Source organism: Fonticula alba, assembly GCF_000388065.1.
Source record: "Fonticula alba strain ATCC 38817 unplaced genomic scaffold supercont2.6, whole genome shotgun sequence".
NCBI lineage: Eukaryota > Rotosphaerida > Fonticulaceae > Fonticula > Fonticula alba.
This window is the reverse complement of record NW_009242976.1, coordinates 733,961-746,353: the sequence shown is the minus strand read 5'-3', so window position 1 is coordinate 746,353 and position 12,393 is coordinate 733,961. Positions and strand designations below refer to the sequence as shown.

At 66.7% G+C, this 12,393-nt stretch overlaps 5 protein-coding genes across 5 annotated transcripts; 2 read left to right on the top strand and 3 right to left on the bottom strand.

Moving 5' to 3' along the window:
• Positions 1-89: 89 nt before the first annotated feature.
• Positions 90-1,838, top strand: H696_03828 (hypothetical protein; the record flags this gene model as incomplete). The annotated part of the gene is made up of 1 exon (XM_009497687.1): positions 90-1,838. One exon carries the CDS (start codon positions 90-92, stop codon positions 1,836-1,838), a length of 1,749 nt encoding a protein of 582 aa, XP_009495962.1.
• A 613-nt stretch (positions 1,839-2,451) lies between these two features.
• On the bottom strand, positions 2,452-4,352 carry H696_03827 (hypothetical protein). The gene is made up of 5 exons (XM_009497686.1): positions 4,036-4,352; positions 3,708-3,875; positions 3,576-3,631; positions 3,131-3,454; positions 2,452-3,010 (listed from the first exon to the last, which is right to left on the bottom strand). Exons 1-5 carry the CDS (start codon positions 4,328-4,330, stop codon positions 2,465-2,467), a joined length of 1,389 nt encoding a protein of 462 aa, XP_009495961.1. The 5' UTR covers positions 4,331-4,352; the 3' UTR covers positions 2,452-2,464.
• Positions 4,353-5,471: 1,119 nt separating this feature from the next.
• H696_03826 (hypothetical protein) lies at positions 5,472-7,379 on the bottom strand (the record flags this gene model as incomplete). The annotated part of the gene is made up of 6 exons (XM_009497685.1): positions 5,472-5,848; positions 6,002-6,561; positions 6,694-6,764; positions 6,888-6,961; positions 7,110-7,203; positions 7,314-7,379. 6 exons carry the CDS (start codon positions 7,377-7,379, stop codon positions 5,472-5,474), a joined length of 1,242 nt encoding a protein of 413 aa, XP_009495960.1.
• A 1,312-nt stretch (positions 7,380-8,691) lies between these two features.
• H696_03825 (hypothetical protein) lies at positions 8,692-10,018 on the top strand (the record flags this gene model as incomplete). The annotated part of the gene is made up of 3 exons (XM_009497684.1): positions 8,692-8,802; positions 9,080-9,633; positions 9,769-10,018. 3 exons carry the CDS (start codon positions 8,692-8,694, stop codon positions 10,016-10,018), a joined length of 915 nt encoding a protein of 304 aa, XP_009495959.1.
• A 318-nt stretch (positions 10,019-10,336) lies between these two features.
• H696_03824 (hypothetical protein) lies at positions 10,337-12,350 on the bottom strand (the record flags this gene model as incomplete). The annotated part of the gene is made up of 6 exons (XM_009497683.1): positions 10,337-10,550; positions 10,713-10,838; positions 10,923-11,099; positions 11,254-11,496; positions 11,649-11,799; positions 11,942-12,350. The coding sequence occupies 6 exons, from the start codon at positions 12,348-12,350 to the stop codon at positions 10,337-10,339; spliced, it is 1,320 nt and encodes a 439-aa protein (XP_009495958.1).
• Positions 12,351-12,393: the final 43 nt, after the last annotated feature.

The window sequence follows — 12,393 nt, the reverse complement described above, 5'->3', positions numbered from 1 at the left end:
GTTCCCGAAGGATGCAGATTGCCCCGCCACTGCCTCTCCAACGACAGCCGCACGTGGCGCCGAGTGCGTCGCCGCCGCCGCCACCGCCAATGGCCGAGCATTCGGATGAGGCTGACTCTGCGGACCGATTGCCGGCCACCCAGCAGACCGGCTCGGCGGCAATCGGCCCGCGGGCCCGATCAGTCTCCCTCCCGGCGGACATGCAGTCACGCCAGCTGGCGGCCGACAACCAGGTGCTGGAGTCGCCCACGCCGGCAGAGCTGCACTCCGTCGATGTTGGCGGCGCAGTTGGACACAACAGGCCGGCCAGCCCGCCGGCTGATGGCCCCGGCCACGCGCCGGCCCCGACACAGTCCGCCATCGCCCGTTGGGCGGATGCCTTCTTTGCCCTGACGCCGGAGCGGCCGCTCCCCCCGCATCCGAGCCGCCAGCTGGCCCCCGGGCCGCGGGCCCTGATGGTTACCCCGCCAGCCGACGTGCCACTGACCGCGGCCCAGCAGCGCGCCATCCTTCGCGCCGTGGTCGAACAAGGCCCGGCCCCCTGCCGGAGTTACCGTGGCCTGCTGCTGGACATCAACTCCTCGATGATCCCGGTGCAAGAGTGCACTCGGCCCATGCGGGGGCCCTTCGGCGAGCAGAAGGCCATGGCAGCTGCCACGGCTGCCGCTGTGGCCGCCGCCTCGGGCCCTGCCGCGGCGGCCGGACCTGGCACCAGCCCGAACACCACGTCCGCGCCCGCTGGCAGCGGTCTGCGTGGATGGCTGGCCCGATCGCGCCGGCATTCTCTCCCTCCCGGGGCCGGTCTGCCCGGGGCCCTGTTGAGTACCGATGCCGCGGGTGGCGCGGCCGGCGGCGATGGCAGCCACCAGGGCCCCCCGGCTTTGGACTCGGCTCCGGGGCCTGGGGGCCTGCCGCCAAGCAAGGATAGCCTGGCCGCGGCCATTCCCCCCTCGCCCGGGGCCTTCCCTTCGCTGTACTTCCCGCACTCGGGCGTCGGCTCGACCCCGGGCCGGGCCTCGCCGCGGGCTCTCCCCCCCGGCGCGACAGCCACCACGGCCCCGGGGCCTGGCGACCCTTCGCCCGGTGTCTTCTCCTGGACCAAGCGCATGTCCAACTCGGCCAATCAGCGAGCCGCCGGCCTGGCGGATGGCCCCGAGGGCGCCGGAAACCTGGCCCCCCCGGCCGCCCCCTCCCCCGAGAAGCGACAAACCCTGCTGAGCATCTTGATCCCCGGGTCCCCGTCGGCCGGTGGCCATGCTCCCGGGGGTGATTGCTTCCTCGAGGAAAAGATCTCGCCTCTTCAGCAGCCCGGCCGAAGTGCCCTGACAGCGGCCACCGCCGGCGACGGCCCGCACATGCAGATGACCCGCCTTTTCGAGTCCCAACCCAGCCCCATCTACAACCAGAACGCCGGGTCTGCCGGGCCGATCGGTCGCCTGCTGCAGCTAGGGACAGACTACCTTCGCGATGTGCGCCAGGAGCGCATCCGCACGGTGGTTCAACAGCGCTTCGGGCCGCCCCCCACTGTGGGGGAAAGCCCCGGTGCCCAGGGCCCGGGAGGCGGCTCCTCCCCCACCCTGGCCGCCTCGCTGGTGGCCGGCCACGAGCCAGGCAGCCCGATGTCCCCCTCCCGCGAGCAGCACACCCTCCACGAATCCCTTTCCACCCTGTACCAGCACAACCGCCCGCTGGATTTGACCATGTGGCGCGGCTGGCTGGACATCGAGGCCATGCCGGCCATTCTGAGTCCCGGATCGCCGACTGGTCGCCGGGGAAGCTTTGCCTCGGCAGACGATCCATCCTCGCCGGAACCGTCTCCGCGCTCCCCACGGCGATGAGGGCCTTCTCCTCCCCATTTCCCCGCTCCCCGCTGTGCCTGCCGTGGGTGTGACACGCCGCCAGGCGTAGGAGGATCGAGGAAGAGGGAGGATCCACAATGCGCAGGGTTGTTGCCTTTTGCCATCCGAAGAGCACACCCGCATGCGTCCAATTACAATAGACTCCTGCAAAAAAAAAAAAGCTCCCCTTGTCCCTCCCCCCCAAAAAAAAGACATGAGCTTTCGGGGGGGGGGGGGTGGGGGGGGGGGGGCGCCCGACCACCGCGGAGGGGGGCTGCCGTGACGGCGATGTGGCAGCACGAGAGGAAGAACCCACATATATGGCAGGAAGAGGAGAACGCAGAGAGGGGGGCTGGCGAGTGAAAAAAAAAACTTGCCTTGGACCGGGATTGGTGTTCATGTGTGCAGGGGATGCCCCTCTCCTCCGGGGGCTGCCGTTGTCGGCGGGCGCCACATATACATGTGTATTCCGAGATGTATTTCCACTTCCCCAAACACACAGGGGCTCCCGCCGGAGGGCACACAGGCAAGACATGGGCGATCCAAATGCACCTGTATGGAAATGCATATGTCAAGAAATATATTCAGCGAGAGGGGATGCTGCTGGAGGGGGGGGGGGGGGGGGCTCAGAGCGGCGCCCGGGCAGCCCGCGGGGGGCTTTCCGTCTTGCCTGAGGAAATCCACCTGGTCACCTGCCGGGCCTGTGGAGTGTTGTCGGCACTCGGCAGGCCGGAAATCACCGACCCGATTGTCCGGAGCAGCAGCAATGTGAAGCCCCAGACAACATTTCCCGACCGGGACGAATAAAAGTCGTAGGATTGCATGGAGTACTCGCCTGGGTCAAGGCTCCCCCCGGGGAGGGAGGAAGCGGATGCAATGATGGCCGCCGCGTCCGATTCCGCTTCGGTGTCCGTGTCGGCCGAGGGTGGCAGGGGGGTCGGCGGCTGCCGCAGGGCATTGTACGCGGCGGCAACATCTGACACGGTGTCGGCCGGCAGGTTCCGGATCATGCTGTCGATGACATGCGCCCGCTCAACTTTGCTGGACCTGGCCGAGGCGGCGCCCTCGGCTGGTACCTCTTCGGGAAGTCGGATACGTCGCGGCGGGCCGACCAGGCTCTCGGGAAAGGAGCGCCGCCAGAAACGCTCAGGGGAGAACTTTTCCGGAGAATCCTGCGAGGCCGAGAACCGGGGCAACCGGGGGGGGCGGGGGGGGGTGAAAAGCGTGAGATCAGCAGGGGCGGGGGCAATGACATGCATGCAGGCGAGACACTTGGCCAGGTGCACACGCACAAGGAACACCCGCAGCGGGATCCAGAAGGTGGCGCTCACCTCGTCGGGATTAAAGCGTGGGTCGGTCTCCGGCGTGGCGGTTTCGTCGTACTGCAGGCTCCGCCAGAAAGCCGCGGCCGACTCGTCGGCCCCGGCCGACTCCCGCTTTGGCCGAACATACAGAACTTGCGTCGACACGTTCACAGACGAAAGCCAGTGATGCACGAAGGGCACCTGGCGCGCGATGACAAGGCAAGAGCAGTCGCCGTTGGTGCTTTCTTGGCAGGTGCAAATGTTCCGTTCAATTTCCGGCCGGGGGAGGGAGATCTCTTCCTCGGCTTCACGCTGAACACCACCGGCAAGGGAGCAGCGTCAGAAAGGGAGAAGGAGCAAGAGCGGGGGGGGGGGGGGGGCAGGGAGAGAAGATGGACAGGCATTCCACAGCCGACAAGAAGGGCTCACGCACCAGGGAGGCCGACAAGTAGCTCAAGTCGGTGGAATCGACGCGACCCCCGGGGAAGGCTGCCAGAGCGGGGGTTAATCCAACCGGCCAGAGGGGCCAAGAGGAAGGAGACAAAAGGGGCCCGAGTGGACGCACCTGAGTCACCGGGGTTGATGCGTAAGCGCTCCGATCGCCGGGTGAGCAGCACCACCAGCGGGTCTTCGTCCGGCGCGTAGCCGCGGCCATCCCCAAACTCATTGCCATTGACATACCCCACGTCGCTGGCGTAGGCGAGCAGCATCAATACCGAAGCCTCGCGCCGCCCTGCCAGGCAGCCCCAAGAGACATGAGCAGCAGGACACGAGGGGAACGGGGGAAGGAGGGGAGAGAGAGGGGGAGGGAGGGGGAGGGAGGCAAAGGGCGAATCAGAGGCCGCCCGGGTGGTGGAGTGGAAGCCCAGGACACAGGGGCTGTGAGGACGCACTTTCGGCTTGCGCTGGCAGTGGGAAGAGCCCCGGCGCCGGGGGCGGGAAAGCGGATCGAATGCGCTCCTCCAGTAGGCGGTGATTTCCCCGGACCAAGGGATCGGTGAAAAGCGGTGAGGGGGTTGGCTCTGGACCCGAGAGTGACACCTCGCCCGAGCCATGGGGCGAGGGGACCGAACTAATCATCCTCCAAGGAGCCAGCGGGCGCACGTAGGATCGGGGCGTGCCCGCGAGGAAGGACGGGTAACACAGCGGCGGAACGGTGCGGCGGAGAAACTGACCAGTGGCAAGCATGGCCCACGCGGACAGTGGGGGGGGGGGGGATGAAGAACGTGGCAGGAGGGGAGGAGAGGAGGAAGGCGGAGACGGGGCAAGAGATCGGGGACAGGGAGGAGGAGGATGGGGAAAGAGTGAGAGGAGGAGGCGGCGGAGGGGGAGGAGCATGGGAGACGTGGAGATGGCGCGTAGACCGGAGACGGCTCCGAAAATAGGCGCCCTCGTGAGATCGCGCGTCAAACCCATTCTCATCTGGGCCCAGATACAAGGGCGGGGGGGACGGGACTGCGGGCATCTGGCCGGCCCTCGGACGGGTGTGCGATGGGGGAGGCACGCTGCATCCCCCGAGCTGCAGCCATTGGGGCACACAGCCCGAGCAGACGCTTTGCCGGACGGGGAGGGGGGGAGTTCACAAGGGCATGTTCGGTGCCTCTACGCACAGGAAAGCACAGATTCCGGCCTCGACCGAGACATGCGCCCGTTGGCGGCGCACTCGCCAAGGAGGGGGCAGGACGCGGCGCGCGCACTTCCACCGACACATTGCCCGACCGCATCGCCTCGGGCACGCCCACACAGAGGACACCATACCTCGAGGAGGGCGGGCACGGGGTGGCGCGCGTACACAAACAACAACCAATGGAGATGCCATGCCGCGCATCCTTCCCTCAGCACACGCACACGGGCGCCGGGCCTGCTGCCGAGACCGGACCTGTGATCGCCCCTCCGCCCCCGCCGCCGTCCTCCGACCCCCGTTCTTCGCGCGCTGGCTCCCAACATCGACACGCCCCGGCGGCCGTGGAGATCCGTTGGCACCGAGATAGATCGGTCTGCGATGCCGGCAACATATGATCCCCGCAGACAGGCACGTGCTCGCACTTGCTACTCTTTCAGCATCATCGCGGCCCGAATGGGGGGGAGGTGTATTTTGTTCGGGCCACGCGCGCTGGTACTGGCACGCACCTCCTCTCTCCGCACAGGGGGAGGAACAGCGGGCAGAGACCAGACACATGAGCTGCTGTCGGTTCCGCTCAAGAGCCCTCCACGAGGGAGAGGGCACGAGGAGGGAGCCACACGGAGAACAGGCGGAAACCGTGGCGCCGACAGGGCGAGGGGGGGGGGGGGGGGGGGGGCAGGGAGTTCCAGGGAGCCGTCCTCCCCTTTAGGCAAGCTGCAGAATGACACTCTGGCCGTTGCGGTGGAAGGCGGTGGCAACGCAGTTGTCCATGCTGGTGCAGGCAACATCGTTGACGTAGACATGCGGGACCAGCGGGGCCTGGGTCCAGGTGAAGCCGCCATCCTCGGTCGAGGGGAAGAGCCCATTGAAGGTCTGGGGGTTGACCTCACCGCCGATGGCCCAGCCGTGGGTCTCGGAAACCATGGCCACCTTGAAGAGACCGGCCTCGGGGTGGGTGTAGGTCTGGTTCCAGGAGGCGCCGCCATTGTCGGAAACAAAGATGTGGCCGCCGGCCGGGCCCTCGGCCACGGCGACGCAATGGTCGACACTCGGGCAGTCGATGCCGTTCATGTAGAAGTTCCCTTTGCGATGGGGGGGGGGGAGGGGGGGGGGAGCCGGGGACAAGCCGAAATGCTGTGAGTGGGGCACGCCCAGGCGCGCACGCGAGAGGGAGGGCAGGCAGTGGGGGGTCCCCCCGGAGGGCAGCAGAATGAAGAGCAGGGAGGGAGACGCACCAACATCATGGAAGACGGTGTTGAAGGTGCGGCCGCCGTCGGTGGTCTTGGCAATGACACCCACGTAGTTGGCCAGGTCCTTGGCGTGGGCGGCCGGGTCGGTGGAGGTGGGCAGGTACTCGATGGCCTGGTTGCCGCGCACGGTGCGGAACTTGAAGAACTCGTTGAGCATGGCCGACTTGCGGGTCGGGTCGCGCGGGGCATGGTGCCGGGCACCACCGTGGTGGTGCTTGCCGGCCATCCGGCCGGAGGTGGACGTGGGCCAGGTACCACCGGTAGCGTACCACACATCATCCGAGGGGAAGGAGGCATACCGAATGGGGGCCTCCTCCAGCGGCCAGGTGGAGTCGGTGAAGGTCTGGCCGTTGTCGTTGGTCATGCGAATGCCGTAGGTCAGCGGCTCGCGCACATTCGGCGACCACATGCCCACCACACCGATGGTGCCGGAGGGCGTGACACCGGAGGCCTGGTAGCCAGCAACAAAGACCGGCTCGCCGATGGTCTCGAAGGTGTCGCCATTGTCCTGGGCGGCGGCCATGCCGTTGAAGATCTGGTACATGCTGCGATTGGGGGGGGGGGGGGGGGGGGGAGCGAGAGGGACTGGGTCAGGGGGCGGTGGAATGGGCCCACAGGGCGGACGGGCACCAAAGCCTGAGGGTGCGGGAGTTCCGACAAAGGAAATGCAGGCGCACCCGATACCGGCAGCGATACCGGTGGTGGTGTTGGTGTGGGGGTTATGGTGCATGGCCAGGGTCATGAGGGACTGAGGGACGGCAGGGGGGGGGGGGGGGGTTAGAGCTGGGAAGGAGGACATGCACACACACAGACACACAGACACACACACACACACAAGGATGGCCCGAGAGCAAGGACAGAGGGTACGTACAATCTCGTTGCCCGGCTTGATGTCCTCCCAGGTGGCGGCATTGTCGAAGGAGCGCATGATACGGGCGCCAGTGCCTGTGAGGAGAGCGGGAGAGAGAGAGAGAGAGAAGACGTTGGAGAGAGGGAGGGGAAGGAAGGGGGAAAGAGGTCAGTTGGTGAGAGGAGAGCGTGGGAAGGGAGAAACAGAGCCAAATGGCCAGGACACAGGGAGACCAGCATGTACCGTTGTCAGAGCCGGTGACATAGATAACGTCATTGGGGATGCTGACACCCATGGCAATGGTCATGACATTGGGCTGGGTGATCTGCCACTCGGCCTGCGGTGACGGAAAGAGCGGAAGTACAAGCGGGCGACCGGTCAGAAGGGCAAACATGGTGGAGGCGAAGCAGCGCAGCGAGAGGAGGCGAAGGGGCAGGGCAAGCGCACGGCATGAGCGGCGAGGGCACACAGGGCCAGGGTGGCAAGGAGAGAGGCGGCGAGGCGACGGAACATGTCGGAAAAGAAGGCAGGAGAGTTCAACCAGGCGGGGGGAGGCGTATTCTCGAGGTCCTATGGTGACCCCGGCTCCGGGCCGGCCCTCCGGCTCGGGGGGTTGGTCCTTTTCAGATATTCACATGTGGGGGGCAACGGTGCGCCGACGGGGGGGGGGGGGGAGCTGGGGGAACACTCGCGGCCACAACAGGAGAGCCGGGGACGGGGCTCGAAACGGCGGCCCGACACCGGAGCACGGCCCATCCGCCCAAGACCATTCACAAGCCGGCCTGCTAGCCGGCCCTCGGGCCGTGCGATCCCGAGGCCTTAGCCCACTCGGCCCCTTCGAGACCTTGCGGCGGTTGGCCGTGTGCCTGCTGTGGCCCAGCCCGCACCGAGGCTGAGGAGTGAGAAAAGGCCCGGCTTGTCCGACCACAACGGCCGGGGGCCGTGGCATCTTTTCCCTCGGTCTGGAGCCGAAAAAAGTCATCCCAAGCGAAGCCCGGAGGCAGTCCGGGTGGCAATATACCACCTTATTATTCCAGGCTTCTCAGGTTACTTTCAGACTCTTCCCAGGGCGAGAATGCCTGGTCCCACGGGCTTGGTTGCGGTGCCCGCGGCCGGGGGGGGGGGGGGCGAGGCCAGAAGCCTGCACCAACACACTGAGATGCCCCTACCCCCTGCGCTCCCTCTGCCCCGTACAGCCGTTGGCCCCGCGGCCGGTCGACGGGGGCGCGCACATACACACACACACACACGCGGGGCCTGGCCCAGCCATCGGCAGGAGGGGCTGGGCGAGGGAACACCGCGGGGCGCGGCCTCGGGCCCGGGCATTCGCGCGCAAGAATCCCACCGCGGGACTTGGTGCGAGGAAATAACAACAAACAATTCCGGAAGACCGGATCACGCCGTGCGTATAGCGATGTCACGCGACTGATGGCACAGATCTCGGTGAAATTGCCTGACGAACTCCCCTTTTGGCCGGAGGATTGGTCCCGACAGAGCGGACGGGCCCAGTTCCCCGGGTCTGAGCTGCACGGCGCGAGGCGCGAGTCAGGGCGGGGAGCATGGTGAAGGCGATCCTGCCGGCCTGACGCCTCTGCTGGGCCTCGGTTGGCCGAAATGCCCGCGCCCCCGATGGAATAGCTGTCCCGTGCGAACCTATCCCGCGTCCCCCCTTCCACTTCGCTCCCCTCCTATTACACTCACCCATTCCCCTTTCTCTGTCTCTCTGTCTTCCTCCCTCCCTCCCTCCCTCCCTCTCTCTCTCTCTCTCTCTCTCTCTCTCTCTCTCTCTCTCGCCCTCGCCCCCCGTCCCCGCCCCCTGAGAAGGATGAATGACCTCCCTCCCGCCTCCTGCAGCGCCGGCGGCGATGGCGCGCTCTGCGAGACGCCGGGTTTCCGTCGGGAACTGACCATTGGCGCGGTGTCCCTACTGTGTCTGGTCCTTGGTTTGTCCACCCTCTGTCTCCCCCCATCTCGCCTGCCTCCCTGCCTTCCGCCTCTGGCTGCTTCTTTCCTCCCATGTCCATAGGTGAGACTAACGCTGGTGACCTGGGGCTCGGCCGCCGCTCCCCCCCCCCCCCCCCCCACCCCGGCAAACAGGCTACTTAGCGTCCCGCCTCGACGAGCCCCCGTCCCAACCCCCGTCCCCCCCCTCCCAATCGGCCCCGCTGGTTCCTGTTGGCGGCAGTGCGACTGCTCCGCCCCCTCCGCGACAGAGCCGCGGCAATGCCTTCCTCCTGGCAGGGCTGCCCTCTTCCGGACAGACAACCCTGGCCTACCACCTGATGTATGGCCGGCCGGCATGCGCCGCGCGTCGTGACTCCGGCAAGCCAGCCCTGCAGACGGTTGCCTCGCTGGCGGTCCTGGACGCACGGGTCCAGCTGCCGGCCAGCCTGGACACTGGCACCGAGCCCGGCGTCCCTGGCCCGGCCATTCGCCTGCTGGCGGTCCCGGCCCGGCCAACCCTTCGTCCCCGGTGCCAGGAGTACCTGCGCGGGGAGGGGCTCGGTCGCGAGGGCGCTGCCTCGCGCCTTGGCGGTGTGCTTTTCACCGTGGCCGGCTCCACCATCCTGGCCCCCGGCACCAAGGGGGCCACCTCCTCGGTGTCCATCGAGCAGGTGGGCGAGGCTCTCTTTGACCTGCTGCGCCAGTGCTCCGCCCGGTCGCTGGCCCTGCATGTCCTCCTCACCAAGATGGACCAGGTTGCTCCGGATGGCCAGTGGCAGGAGGCCTTCGGCGAGCGCGTTCGCACGGTCTTCTCCAAGGAGCTGTGCGTCTGGAGTTGCGGATGCCTCGCTCTTCTCCTTTCTCCCCCTCTGCTCCCCCTTCGCATTCTCCCCTCTCGCTGTTCCCGCGCCATCCGCGAAAGCAACTGACATCCCGCTCCCCCTCCCCCACCCCCCAGTCGGAGCCAGTTCAAGACCCGTGACTCCCTGAATGCCATCTCCATTTCGGCCGGCGAGCGTCTGGACCTGGAGCCTCTGGCCGCGGCACTCGGCGCCCCGGGCGGGCATCTGCAGCCCATCGACTTCGACGGGCTCGGGATCACCTTCGGCTTTGCGGGGGGTCTGGGCCCGGAGGCTGCCAACCCTGATGCCCCGCTTTCCTGGTATCCGGACCTGCGGGCCTTCTTCGAGGCGCACTCCACCAACTAGAGCCTGGGAACATGTCTCCCCTGTCAACCTCCTCTCTTTTCTTTCTCCCTTGCTCCCTCCCCCTCTCCATTTCTCTCTCTCTCTCTCCCACCCGGCTGGGTGTCCACCAAAGTAGAGGACGCCATCTGCTTGTTTTTTTTTCTCTCCAAGAATCAGCACCGGAAAAGAAGGGCGCAACACCTGTCCACCAGCGCACTTGCATTTTCGCATACACACACATACATACATACACATGCAGAGGGTTGTTCATGGACAGGGGAAGGGCAGGCGGAAAGGTGACACCCTTCCAGGCCGAGGGATGATGCAGGCCGCCCAAAACTACAACAGGAGGCGCAGCTTCTCACTCCGCGGCACAACATTGATGGCCACACGGCCATCATACGAGACCGAGGCCAGGATCCAAGGTTCAGAGGCAGACCACCGGGCCGAGTACACCGACTCCTCATGGGGGGTGTACGTGTGAACCGGCCCGGCGCGGCTGCGCGAGGGGGTGGGACTGGAGGCCGGAAGGCCGGAGTCCGAGTGCGTCGACCTGTTGCCCGCGTGGGCGCATGCAGCAGCAGCAGGTCAGTAAAGGGCATCCCTGCGGCACGGGAAAGGGGCAGGTGGACGGGGGCGCGGGAGGGAGCGAGGGGAGGGCCATGTCGCGGAGGAGCAGGAGGGGAAAGGGAAAGGGCAAACCATGCGGACGCACTCGCCGGCAGAGTAGCTCGACGATCCGGACACATGCGACCCGACATTCTCGAGATGCACGCGTGAGTCGGAGCCGGCGCTCAGGAGCAGCTCATCATAAAAGTGGTTGTACTCCACGGACCAGACCCTGAGCCGGGGCGGAATCGCGTGTGGGCAAGTCAGCTTGTGCAGGGCCCAGCACATGGGATGGGGAGAAATCCGCGCGTCGTACCAGTGCGTGTGGGAAAGGGTGGTCTTCACCGGCCCGGAGCCCATGTTGCGTATGTCCCAAATCCGGACGGACCCGTCATCGCCCCCGGATGCGAGAAACGACGCGGCCAGGGGGTTATGGTCGACTGCGCGAACGGGGACCTTCAGGCCGTGGGCCGAGGTCGTCCGAATGGCAGGCCTGAATGTGCATATGTGCGTGCATATGTGTGTGCATAAGTGTGTGCATATGTGTGTGTGTGTGTGTGTGTGTGCATGTGTGTATGCGCATGCGTGTTCCGTCAGAAAGGCTGCCCACCGGATGAGCGAGGCCAAAGGGAAGAGGGGGAACCCACCGCTTACTGCGGATGTCCCACACCGTGAGGGAGCCATCCTGAGCCGAAGTGACAATCTGCGCGTCCTGGTGGGGGTTCCACGAGCAAGCCAGCAGGGGGCTGGGGTTGGCCACGCCAAAGTCCGCCGTGGAGATGGTGGCCGTGCGATTGGCTGGAGCCGGGTTGGTGGCCGTGGCAGTGGATCCGGCGAAGTTGAACAGGCACAGAGCCCCAGCCTGGTCGATGGTGGCAAACTCACCCTGGCTGTTTGGGTTCCAGATGACTCTGTTTCGGTGGCGCGTGCGTGTGCCTGTGCGTAAGCATGGCGGACGAAGAGGAGGAAAGGAGGGCGGCAGAAGGGGGGAAGGGGCAGGGGAGGAGGCCACCGGGAAGCGCAGGTCTGGGGGAGGGCGCACTTGTTGACCTGCGACTTGAGGCCGGACAGGGAGGCAATCATCTTCAGAGGGGGGCTGTTGTCGCCGGGATTTCCACTTGCCGGCAGAGAGGGCGAGCCCGGGGAGAAGGGGAAGGTTGCTCCCCAGACGGTGACAAAGTTCTCGCCGGAGGCTGGCGGGGTGTCAGGCTTCTTTTGTCTTGGCAGCGCGGGGGAAAGAGCGGAAGGGAGGGAGGGAGGGAGGGGGGGGGGGCAAAGGCTAAAAGACGCCGAGAGCAACATCAGCCCCGCCACCTATCAAGCAGGGGCACATACCGGCATCGACGCTGGACGTGGCGAACCATGAGGAGTTGTGTGGCGAGGAGGAGATGTCGCAAATTTGCCCACGGGGGTGGTGGTAAAAGGAGGATCGGATGGGGCCGCAGCTGTCGCCGGCGTCGGCGGCCGGGTCCGCCGGCTCGGAGGACACCTCCAGAAGGTGGACCTCGGCCGGGCCGCGCGTGGTGGCCGACCCGACCAGGAATCGGGCCGCCTCGTCGGAGCCGACCCCGGTGGTAGCCGAGGAGGGCAGCGAGCACATGGCCATCGACGGATGCTTAATGCCGTAGAGGACTGCGCGCGGCTGCGGGGCAGGCGGCCGCGCCTGCGGCTGGCCGCCCTGGCTGAAGGACCCGGCGCCGCCGGGGAGGGGGGGCCTCTTGGTGGAATTGTGCGTGGAGGACATCTCTTCCGGGAGGTGGCGGTGGTGTGCAGGGGGGAGGGGGGGG

Bases quoted from the DNA above. Each gene is read 5' to 3' on its own strand.
- H696_03827 (XM_009497686.1), bottom strand. From the start codon at position 4,330: ATGCTTGCCACTGGTCAGTTTCTCCGCCGCACCGTTCCGCCGCTGTGT. The intron at 3,876-4,035 runs GTGCGTCCTCAC...GCTGCCTGGCAG, and splicing joins ACTGCCAGCGCAAGCCGAAA to GGCGGCGCGAGGCTTCGGTA. The intron at 3,455-3,575 runs GTGCGTGAGCCC...GGTGGTGTTCAG, and splicing joins GCTACTTGTCGGCCTCCCTG to CGTGAAGCCGAGGAAGAGAT.